This window comes from Geotrypetes seraphini, chromosome 9 (assembly GCF_902459505.1).
Source record: "Geotrypetes seraphini chromosome 9, aGeoSer1.1, whole genome shotgun sequence".
In the NCBI taxonomy this organism is placed as follows: Eukaryota; Metazoa; Chordata; class Amphibia; order Gymnophiona; family Dermophiidae; genus Geotrypetes; species Geotrypetes seraphini.
In genome coordinates this window covers 16980973-16993658 of record NC_047092.1, presented here as the reverse complement: position 1 = coordinate 16993658, position 12686 = coordinate 16980973, and the positions used below count along the sequence as shown (strand labels likewise).

At 42.5% G+C, this 12686-nt stretch overlaps 1 protein-coding gene across 1 annotated transcript in view; it reads left to right on the top strand.

The window, feature by feature from the left end:
* Positions 1-2451: 2451 nt before the first annotated feature.
* Positions 2452-12686, top strand: part of IMPDH1 (inosine monophosphate dehydrogenase 1) — a 217126-nt gene continuing 206891 nt past the window's right edge. The window contains exon 1 of the mRNA XM_033958852.1: positions 2452-2811. Coding sequence (XP_033814743.1) covers positions 2564-2811 — 248 coding nt within the window. The 5' untranslated portion in view covers positions 2452-2563. The remainder of the gene's footprint in view (positions 2812-12686) is intronic.

Sequence of the window (12686 nt, the reverse complement as noted above, 5' to 3'; positions counted from 1 at the left end):
GAAAACACAACAACCCCAGCATCTGGGTTTTTTTTCTATTTAGTACCCAAAACATTTATGTTTATGTAATTTTCTATACCGTTCTCCCAGGAAAGCTCAGAATGGTTTACATGCATTTATTCAGGTCCTCAAGCATTTTTCCCTGTCTCTCCCGGTGGGCTCACAATCTATCTAATGTACCTGGGGCAATGGGGGGATTAAGTGACTTGCCCAGGGTCACAAGGAGCAGTGAGGATTGTACCCACAACCTCAGAGTGCTGAGGCTGTAGCTTTAACCACTGCGCCACTCTGGAAATCAAAATATAGTAAAAGTGAGTCAAGTATAGGACAATCAAGCCATTGTGACATCACTGATGAGGTTGGTTCCTAGGCATTGGTGGAATGAGGCATTATGATGTCACAATACCAGCTCTATCAAAGGCTGAAGCTTTTCACACTATTATTTACTCAGTTTTCTATACTGTTCTAGCTTAGAATGGTTTACATGAGTTTATTCAGGTACTCAAGCATTTTTTCCCTCTCTGTCCTGGTGGGCTCAGTCTATCTAATGTACCTGGGGCAATGGGGGGGATTAAGTGACTTACCCAGGGTCACAAGGAGCAGCATGGGTTTGAACCCACAACCCCAGAGTGCTGAGGCTGTAGCGTTAACCACTGTGCCACTCTGGAAATCAAAATGTATTAGAAGTGAGCCAAGTAAAGGACAATCAAGCCATTGTGACATCACTGATGAGGTTGGCTCTTATTGGAGGAATGAGGCATTGTGACATCACAGTATCAGAAACTTTTCATACTATTTATTCAGTTTTCTATACTGATCTCCCAGGGGAGCTCAGAACGGTTTACATGAGTTTATTCAGGTACTCAAGCATTTTTTTCCCTCTCTGTTCCGGCAGGCTCACAATCTATCTAATGTACCTGGGGCAATGGGGGGATTAAGTGACTTGTATAACCAAAAAAATCTTCTATACAGGAATGAGAAAGAAAATCAAATCCAACTCCTATAACTTTCTAACAGGTATTCAAAAAATAATTTACTTATGCCACAATTTCATTGAAAGTTTCATGCACATCAATTCTTGTAATAATGAATACTGGGAGAGCCTCAGAACCCTCTGCGTAATGATGTCAATTACTGCACTGGAAAGGGAAAAGATCTTCACCAGCTCTTGACCCCCCTCCTACCTACAGCAGACACAATAAATATTTCAAAATGGTGTCAGAAAAATGAAAACTACTTAGTATGTAGGTAGAATGATCAGTCCTAGGACTTTCAATGAAATTGTGGCATAAGTAAATGATTTCTTGAATACTTGTGAGAAACTTATAGGAGTGGGATTAAGTGACTTGCCCAGGGTCACAAGGAGCAGCGTGGGTTTGAACCCACCACCCCAGGGTGCTGAGGCTGTAGCTTTAACCACTGCGCCACTCTAGAAATCAAAATGTAGTAAAAGTGAGTCAAGTAAAGGACAATCAAGCCATTGTGACATCACTGATGAGGTTGGCTCTTATTGGAGGAATGAGGCATTGTGACATCACAGTATCAGAAACTTTTCATACTATTTATTCAGTTTTCTATACTGACCTCCCAGGGGAGCTCAGAACGGTTTATATGAGTTTATTCCGGTTCTCAAGCATTTTTCCCTCTCTGTCCCGGCGGGCTCACAATCTATCTAATGCACCTGGGGCAATGGGGGGATTAAGTGACTTGCCCAGGATCACAAGGAGCAGCGTGGGTTTAAACCCACAACCCCAGGGTGCTGAGGCTGTAGCTTCACCCACTGCGCCACTCTGGAAATCAAAATGTATTAGAAGTGAGCCAAGTAAAGGACAATCAAGCCATTGTGACATCACTGATGAGAATGGCTCTTATTGGAGGAATGAGGTATTGTGACATCACAGCATCCGAAACTTTTCATACTATTTATTCAGTTTTCTGTACTGATCTCCCAGGGGAGCTCAGAACGGTTTATATGCATTTATTCAGGTACTCAAACATTTTCCCCTGTCTGTCCTGGTGGGCTCACAATCTATCTACTGTACCTGGGGCAATGGGGGGGATTAAGTGACTTGCCCAGGGTCAGAAAAGGAGCAGGCTGGGTTTGAACCCCCAACCCCAGGGTGCGGGGCTGCAGCTTTACCCACTGCGCCACACTCTCTACCGGCTGAAAGCGGCTCAGGGCTTCTGCCTTGCCTTTTCTTCTCTCTCGTCCTGCGCTTGTTTGCTTCCTTCCCGGCTCGGGGGTGGAGACTGCCCCGGGTAGGTTGTTTGCGACAGGGAGGGAAAATGCAAGCGTGCAAATTCCCCTGCTATCTGCTGCCCAGATACTCCAATCCTCTTTGGGACACTGACGCGCCAGCGAGGTTTTTAAACCCCCTAAAGGCCAGGCCGGGCGGCAGACCTTCTCTGGCCTTCCGGGCGCAAAAGAACTGCCCGAAGCCGCACGAGGACAAGTTGCCGCTGCGCGCGCGCGCCTGCGCGCTTTTAGGTCCCTTCAAACAAGTCGGGAGTTCTTTGGCGAAGTTCTGCCGCCCGCGCGCCAGCAGCCCTCCCGCCCTTTTCTATGGACGGCCACTGCCGGCTCGAGCGTTTCCCGGGCGGGGACTGGGACTCGGGCGCCCCCTACGACTATCGCGCCGTCGTCGGGGAGCTGAAGGAGCCGCCCCCGCCGTCCTCGTCGCCCCCCCGTCGCCGCGCGGGGCTCTCCCACGACGGCTGTTCGCCGGCGCCCGCGGGGCACCTGCACGGGCACGAGACTGCGGGGCAGAGGTACAACGCCACGCGCCTGCAGGCGGGCTTCGAGCCCGAAAGGTAAGAACTGCTGCGAACCTGCTTTCCAAAGACCGGGCTAATATACCGAGCTATTTACGAATGTGCATGCGTAGCTCTGAAATACAGTATATGCAATAAAATGCAAACGTGCAAATACTAAGTATCTGTAATCTATAGCAATGAAAATGCGTATGCAATAATACAGGATATGCAATACAGTATACTAAGTATATGTAATCTATAGCAGTGAAAATGTATATGCAATAATACAGTATATGCAATACAGTATATGCAAATGTACAAATACTAAGTATCTGTAATCTACAGCAGTGAAAATGCATATGCAATAATACAGGATATGCAATACAGTATACTAAGTTTCTGTAATCTACCGCAGTGAAAATGCATATGCAATAATACAGTATTTGTAATATAGTATACTAAGTTTCTGTAATCTACAGCAGTGAAAATGTATATGCAATAATACAGGATATGCAATACAGTATATGCAATAATATGCAAATGTACAAATACTAAGTATCTGTAATCTATAGCAGTGAAAATGCATGTGCAATAATATGCAAACGTACAAACACTAAGTATCTGTAATCTACAGCAGTGAAAATGCACATACAATAATATAGTATATGGAGTAAAGTATATGAAATACAGAATATGCAATAATATGCAAACGTACAAATACTAAGTATCTGTAATCAACCTATGAGCGCGGAGTCAGACCATTCTTATTTGTTCTGTCTGCATGCTGTAGCTTTACTGTTATATACCAACTCTATAACAGTGAAAATATCTCTCTAAACATCCTTAGTTATCAAACAAAAAAAATGTTTTTTGCAGATGTCAGATATGCCTCCACCAGCCACTATTATTTGGAACGGCTGTAAGAATCACTTTCTGGCGTATGATATCATCATTTCATCTGCTTTTTTAATTTTTTTTTTCTTTTTGTGACTTAGTGCTCATTGTGACAATATTTTTAAAAACTTCATGCCTGCCCATAAACTTTATAAATAGAAGTTTAGATAAGTTAGCTTTAAAGCCGCTAGACTGCCGGCTTTCACTTTAAATAGTCTCATCCTCTCTCTTTTTGGTTTTACCTGCCAAATGTATTTTTTTTTTTTTTTGCAATGCATTTAAAATTACAGGCATGACAAAGTTATGAAATTCTACCAAAAAGAGCCAAACAGGTTAAACTATTGTTGAAAAAGAGGAAGTTATGTACAGGAAAACGTTTCCAAGTTAACTGTACATGTAAAACCACAATAAAGGAAACTAAAAAAAACCCAAAACAACAAGACATCAGTGTCTTTTTATGTTTTTTTTCCAGCTTGTGAAATGTAAGAAAAAAATATGTCAAAGGGATTGATGTCTTGTCTGCTGATAGACAAAGGTGATGTAATAGCAGTAGGAGGGAATGCTATAAATAACTTCTTCCTTTTAGGCGACTCAGTTCAATTTAGTTAGTGCTTACTCTGTGTATAATGGCAATTTAGGTGCCCAAATGCTCTTATATAAAAAGAAGGTATAAGCAGGGTTTGATACAGTTTATAGTTAGGTGTGCAATACCAATTGTACACCAAGCATAATTGCAAGTACCTACATAGATGCAAAAAGAGTATGTGTAACTACAGTATTATGTAAATGACATGCGTAACAGAGTCTTACCCATGCTTCACCCACATGTATAACCCCGCCCTTTGCAGTCGTATGTTGTAGCATTTGTGTGCCTGTATTGAGCATGCCTGGGGTGCTTATGTGCTTTTCCCTGCCCTTAGGTGTGCAAAGGGGTGCATACCTCTGAGGTTGCCCAGGTATAGAATTTTTCTGTAGGTGACTCTTGGGCTGTGTGCCCCTACCTTCAAAATTTTGACAAACTCAGCAATCACGATCACCTGGATGCTCCCAGAGTAATCCTGTGAAAATTCATAATTGGGCAGCATACATTTAAAAATTAAACTTTAATGAGGAACAACTTCCAAAGGTCATTAGAAGGTTGGAATCTTAATGCATTCTGCTTCATTTTTTCAATCAAGTTCCTTATATTCAACTTGTATTTGATCTGTTCTATGTATTACTTCTTTCCCTGCCATGCCGGTATTTTCTGCATTATATTGTAAATGCTTTCTGTCTTTAGCTGTATTTAAGTCCATTATTCTAATTTGTATTTTATCTGTATCCCATGTATTAGCTCACTTTTCCGGTATGGCGGTATATAAGAATAAAATTATTATTATTCTTTGAGATTCTGTATGGAATCTTGTTACTCTTTGGGATTCTAGAATCTTGTTACTCTCTGGGATTCTGGAATCTTGCTATTCTTTGGGATTCTATATGGAATGTTGCTACTCTTTGGGATTCTAGAATCTTGTTACTCTTTGGGATTCTGGAATCTTGCTATTCTTTGGGATTCTGTATGGAATGTTGCTACTCTGGGATTCTAGAATCTTGTTACTCTCTGGGATTCTGGAATCTTGCTATTCTTTGGGATTCTGTATGGAATGTTGCTACTCTGGGATTCTAGAATCTTGTTACTCTCTGGGATTCTGGAATCTTGCTATTCTTTGGGATTCTATATGGAATGTTGCTTCTCTTTGGGATTCTAGAATCTTGTTACTCTCTGGGATTCTGGAATCTTGATAGGCTGGTATCTTAATGCATTCTGCTTCATTTTTTTCAATCAAGTTCCTTATATTCAACTTGATATATTTTATCTGTTCTATGTATTACTTCTTTCCCTGCCATTATATTGTAAATGCTTTCTGTCTTCTTCTGTTTTTAAGTCCATTATTCTAATTTGTATTTTATCTGTATCCCATGTATTAGCTCACCTTGTTGTGAACCGCTTAGAACTTTTTTGGTATGGCGGTATATAAGAATAAAATTATTATTATTATTATTTACCTTGGCAAAAGAACTAGTTGGAAAGTCCCATTCTCCCTATGCATAAAAGTTCAAACTTAGCTGATTTTTTTTGTTTGTTTTTAGTTGAATTTTTTTTTTTGTGGCTGATGGGGCTATTAATTTCCTTTGAGGGCAGCTGCCCTAGGTGACTGCCTAGTCTTGCCTAATGGTTGGACCAACTCTGTTGGTACAGATAATTCTCTAAAGAGGGAAAGAAATTCACCGAGGGGTTCTTAACGTAGGCGTGCTGCACACAGTCGGGCTTCCCATTACCCACTTCATAACAAAATGGCAACAACAACATCATGGGAACAAAAGTAGGGTTACCAGACGTCTGGATTTCCCTGGACTTGTCGTCCTTTTGATGACATGTCAGGGGGTCCGGATGGCTTTTCAAAACCTGGCATTTTGTCCGGGTTTTGAAACGCCTCCTCAGATTGTGTCGGGCAGGCAGTGGAGGCTAGGCTAGGGCGGGACTGGGGCTGGGTCTAGGGGGGTCCAGATTTGCAACCCTAAACAAAAGGCCACAACTTTATTAAAACACACATGCAAGTAACACCCTAGGAAGCACCCAAGCCTGCCTCGCCCCGGATGGTATTGCTCCCCGCCATGAAAAGCCAGCGAGGGAGCGCGTCCTTCAACACCTTTGGGACCCGCCATACCTTTCTTCCGGCGAGGCTACAGCTTCATCCTGGTCAGGAGCTGTCCACAGTTCCTCTGCCTACCCGCCATGGATGCCAGCGAGGCAGACATCTCTTGTCCAGGAGCCCGAAAAGACCAAGGTTTCCCAGCGGCACTGGGTTAAACCCACATGGGCTGCAGCCTAATTTCGCCCTCCACCTCCAGCCACATCCAATGAAGCCAGGAAGCTCCCATTACTGACGTTTGCAGACGTCACAAGAGCCTAATACGTCCCTAATACCTGACCAAACCCAAGGAGTAGCAACAGTCCATTATCTCAGCGTGAGCAAGATTCCAGAACCCCAAAGAGTAGCAACATTCCATGTAGAATCCCCAAAGAGTAGCAAGATTCTAGAATTCCAAAGAGTAGCAACATTCCATACAGAATCCTAAAGAATAGCAAGATTCCGGAATCCCAAAGAGTAGCAAAATTCCATATAGAATCCCAAAGAATAGCAAGATTCCAGAATCCCAAAGAATAACAAGATTCTAGAATCCCAAAGAGTAGCAACATTCCATGCTACTGATCCAGGGAAAGCAGTGGCTTCCTCCATGTCTTTCTCAATAAGACTGTGGACTTTTCCTCCAGGAAATTGTCCAAACCTTTCTTAAAACCAGCTATACTATCTGCTCTTATCACAACCTCTGTCAACGCGTTACAGAGCTTAACTAGTCTCTGAGGGAAAATTTTTTTCCTTCTATTGATTTTAAAAGTATTTCCCTGTAACTTCATGGAGTGTCCACTAGTCTTTGTAATTTTTGATGGAGTGAAAAATTGATCCACTTGTACCTGTTGTACCCCACTCAGGATTTTGTAGACTTCAGTCACATCTCCCCTCAGCCATCTCTTTTCCAAGTCCTAACCTCTGTTCTTGATATGCCCTTTCAAAAAAAAAAAATTTTTTTTTTTAGCAATGAAGCTACTAAGTAGCAAATTTAAAACAAACAGGACAAAATATTTCTTCATTCAACGTGTAATTAAACTCAGGACTTTGCTGCCAGAGAATCTGGCGTTAGCAGTGTTTAAAAAAAGGTTTGGATAATTTCCTAAAAGAAAAATCCATAAGCCATTATTAAAATAGACTTGGGGAAAATCCACTACTTATTCCTGGGATAAGCAGCATAAAATATGTTTTACTCCTTGGGATCTTGCCATGTACTTGTGACCTGCTATGGCCACTGTTGAAAACACGATACTGGGCTTGAAGTACCTTCGGTCTGTCTCAGTATGGCAATTCTTATGTTCTAATGTGAACCAAGTATACGACGATGAAGCCATTGTGACATCACTGGTGAGGTTGGCTCTTAGGCATTGGTGGAATGAGGCATCATGACATCACAATCTGAGCTCTGGAATGTTGCTACTCTTTGGGTTTCTGCCAGGTACTTGGGACCTGGGTTGGCCACTGTTGGAAACAGGATACTGGGCTTGATGGGCCTTCGATCTGTCCCAGTGTGGCAATTCTTATGTTCTAATGTGAACCAAGTATACGACGATGAAGCCATTGTGACATCACTGGTGAGGTTGGCTCTTAAGCATTGGTGGAATGAGGCATTATGACATCACAATCTGAGCTCTGGAATGTTGCTACTCTTTGGGTTTCTGCCAGGTACTTGGGACCTGGGTTGGCCACTGTTGGAAACAGGATACTGGGCTTGATGGGCCTTCGATCTGTCCCAGTATGGCGAGTCAGATGTTCTTAAGTGTGCTAATTTTGCAGTTACTGCAGGATGCCTGAGCATGTCCCGTGGTATGCCGTTTTAAGCTGGTTAAGCGCAAACTAGAACCTATGCAGTTTAGTAAAATTCGGAATGCAGGAAATAAGCGCGAATATCTCTGGTGAAGAATTTGAAAATCAGAAAAATTTTATAAGAATTTTTAGAAAATGAGCCTTTGTTTAAAAAAAACCCCCTTCTCTCATTGCTTTCTGATAAGGCTGCAAAATGTTGATCAGTGCTTTTTTTCCAGGAGCCGCCTACCATCTCCCTGCCACAGAGCAACACGGGCAGAGAAAGGAGATGGGACTTGATATACTGCTTTTTCTCTGTGTGGTTACAATCAGAGCGGTTTATATATTTTAGACAGGTACTTATTTTGTCCCTGTGGCAATGAAGTGTTAAGTGGCGTGCCCAGAGTCACAAGGAGCTGCAGTGGGAATTGAACTCACAACCTCAGGGTGCTGAGACAGCTGCTCTAAACACCAGGCCACTCCTCCACTCCCAGTGGCCTATGTTGCTAACTTCCCCCCTTGGTGTGAAGAGTTTCAGTCTCTGGTAACCAGAGCTGAGATTGTGATGTCATAATGCATCATTCCACCAATAAGAGTCAACCTCATCAGTGATGTCACAGTGGCTTGATTGTAAAGGGTAAAGGACTTGATATACTGCTTTTTCCTCTGTGTGGTTACAATCGAAGCGGTTGACGTGTTTTAGACAGGTACTTATTTTGTACCTGGGGCAATGAAGTAACTTGGCCAGAGTCAGAAGGAGCTGTACTGTGAATCAAACCCACAAAGGTGCTTTCAAGGCCACGTTACACACACCGTATTCTTCCACCCCCCACACTGGAAAAGAAACAGCATCTCAGGACGGAGGAGAAGGGAGAGAGTTACAGGACAAAGGGATGGGATATTTTGGAACGTTCACCTATCTTAACTGTGGGCCCACCCAAAATGAGAGAACTGGCTATGCCACTACTGTGTCACACCCATCATACAAACCAACACATGCCTCTTTTATAACTGGTTACAGCATTGTGAAAACAGTAGCATAGCTAGGGTGATAGGCGCCCCTTTCCCGCCCTTTTCTTTGCACCCCCCCCGGCCCCACTTCCACACGCTCCTTCCCCGCCCTCTCCTGCTGCGCACACCGCTTGTAACGTTCCTGGCACGAGCAGAAACCCCCCAAGCCACTGTCACATCTGCATCAGCTTTTCCTTAGATGTCACGGGGGGGGGGGGGGGGGGTGGGTGGACAGGAGGACTTGTGCCTGTGCCCTCACCAAGATGGCGCCTGGTGTGGACTGCCCTTCCCCTCACTACGCCACCGTGTGGAAATGCTTTTTATCTGCACGCATTCTCTACTGTGTATGTAAAGATAAATATGAAGAACTAGCTCAAACTGATATGACAATAGGAGAGGATTTTTAACAAATTCCTACGTTTGAACAGAAACATCATCAGGGCCAGATATTCACCCAAGAGTTCTGAAGGGATTTAAGTACGAATGGTGGCTCCAAAGAGTAGCTTCAGAAAGCAAGGGGAAGTTAGTGAGACCATCCTGTAGAAGACATCCAAAAGTGAGGCAGGGAACAAGTTTCAGTTTGAGATAAATAGATAGAATTTATAACAGTGGTCTCAAACTCGCGGCCCGGGGGCCACATGCGGCCCGCAAGGTACTGTTTTGAGGCCCTCAGTATGTTTATCATAATCACAAAAGTAAAATAAAACAGTTTCTTGATCATATGTCTCTTTAGCTATAAATGACAATATTATTATTAAGACTTAGCCAAAAGGAAAGATATATTACATTACATTACATTTGTGATTTCTATTCCGCTTGTACCTTGCGGTTCAAAGCGGATTACATAAGAAGAAGCTGGACATTTCCAGGAGGGTACGTGACATTTAGGGTAAGACATAGTAACAGAATGAGTATATATAAACTATAAAGAGTTTTACCTTATGCAAAATTGTCATTTCTTTAATAAGATATTAACTATTTTTTTCTGAGGCCCTCTAAGTACCGACAAATCCAAAATGCGGCCCTGCAGAGGGTTTGAGTTGGAGACCACTGATTTATAACAAAGGACGGTGTCAATACAGTGTGATATGCTGGAAATGAGTCATCGTTCCTTCAGCAGGGGACTAGATGGCTCGGAGGAATTGGTAGAGGATTACACTTGTGCAAATCTTCTTTAAAAAGATGACCTAAAATTATTATCCTCTGAAACCATTTTGGAGATAATGTTTATAAAACACTTTCCACATGTAAAGCCGATTTTACACATGGCAGGTGGCTATTTATAAAACTGGAGTGGGGGGAGGGGAGTTAAGTGAGTGTAAAAAGTAGCTATGCTGAAAAATATGAGATTGTGGTTATTTTAAAAGCATCGCCATCTTAAATGGCAGCTTGTAAGTGTCTGGAGAGGTTTCGATGTTTAAATGAAACTTCAAAAACGGGTCATTCATACTTCCAGAAGCTCCCTTCCATAAGAACGTAAGAATAGACTTACTGGATCAGACCAGTGGTCCAGCTAGCTCTGTATCCCGTCTTCACGGAAGCCAATCCAAGTTACAAGTACCTGGCAAAACCCCAAAGAGTAGCAGCATTCCATGCTACCGATCCAGGGCAAGCAGTGGCTTCTCCCATGTCTGTCTCAACAGCAATTTATGGACTTTTCATCCAGGAACTTGCCAAACCTTTTTTTTAAAACCAGCTACATTAACTGCTCTTGCCACATCCTCTGGCAATCCAACAATGAGGCAAAAAAATGGTCAAAAGGTTCCGTGAGTGATTGCAGAACAGCAAAACCACCAACATACAAAGGAATATGTATACTAAAATAATAATAAGAGTGTGACAATGTAAGGTACCCTCAGTGCGCAGGTTAAGCGACGGGAGAAAAACTTCAACGCTTCAAGCGAAGAGGTAGAGGCTAGAAAGCCCCCACCTACACAACATCATGGGGTACCTATAGTGCAGGGGTCTCAAAGTCCCTCCTTGAGGGCCGCAATCCAGTTGGGTTTTCAGGATTTCCCCAATGAATATGCATGAGATCTATGTGCATGCACTGCTTTCAATGCATATTCATTGGGGAAATCCTGAAAACCTGGCTGGATTGTGGCCCTCAAGGAGGGACTTTGAGATCCCTGGACTAGACGCAGGGGATGGGCAACTCCGGTTCTCGAGAGCTGGAATCCAGTCGGGTTTTCAGGATTTCCCCAATGAATATGCATGAGATCTATGTGCATGCGCTGCTTTCAATGCATATTCATTGGGGAAATCCTGAAAACCCGACTGGATTGCGGCCCTCAAGGAGAGACTTTGAGATCCCTGCTATAGTGTGTTTTGAAATTAAATAGCACAATCCCAAACAAGTGCACAATGAACACAAATAAAAAAATGGATTCACAAACTGCAATCACTCAGGGAACCCCCCAGCCAACTCCCAGCAAAAAAATCAAAAAAGCAACTTAGCTTGAAGAGCCTTCATTCAATGTCCAGGGGTGCGGGAACATCCTCTGGCAAAGCATTCCAGAGCTTAACTATTCCCTAAGTGAAAAAATATTTCCTCCTATTGGTTTTAAAAGCATTACTTTATTGAGTGTCCCCTAGTCTTTGTAAATCTTGATGTAGTAAAAAAAAAATCAATCCACTTGTACCCATTCTACTCCACTCAGGATTTTGTAGACTTCAGTCATATCTCCCCTCAGCCTTCTCTTTTCAAAGCTGAAGAACCCAAACCATTTTAGTTGTTCCTCATACGAGAGGAGTTCCATCTCCTTTATCATTTTGGTCGCTCTTCTTTGAACCTTTTATGGTGCCACTATATCTTCCTTGAGATAAGGAGACCAGAACTGAACGCAATACTCAAGGTGATGTTGCACAATTGAGCGATACAGAGGCATTATAATATTCTTAGTCTTATTTACCATCCCTTTTCTAATAATTCATAGCATTTTGTTTGCTTTCTTGGCTGCCGTTGCACATTGGACGGAAGGTTTTAGTGTATTGTCCATAATTACTTTGATTATTGCTTTTGATATAAACAGCTGCTTCTCCACTCCTTTTTTGCCATATCTGTGTTTTCTGAACAAATTGTAACATAGAAACATGATGGCAGATAAAGGCCCATCCAGTCTGCCCAGACACAGTAACCATTATCTCTTCCTCTCTCTAAGAGATCCCAGGCTTTCTTGAAATCAGACAGTCTCTGTCTCCACCACCTCTACCGGGAGACTGTTCCACGCATCTACCACCCCTTCTGTAAAAAAAAGTATTTCCTTAATTACTCCTGAACCCATCACCTCTTAACTTCATCCTATGCCCTCTCATTCCAGAGCTTCCTTTCAAATGAAAGAGACTTGACTCATGCACATTTACGCCACGTAGGCATTTAAATGTCTCTCTAGAAACAATACTAATAATAACAATCTATAAACAAATTACTCCAACAAAAATGTTATTAGCCAAGTGGTGGAACTATCCTTTGAAAAACCATTTAAGTAAAGTGTAGAAAAAGCCTCAACTTATTTTATATGCAGACAGCAACCCAATGAGTTTTTTTAGCCATTCTTAATCTGTATCATG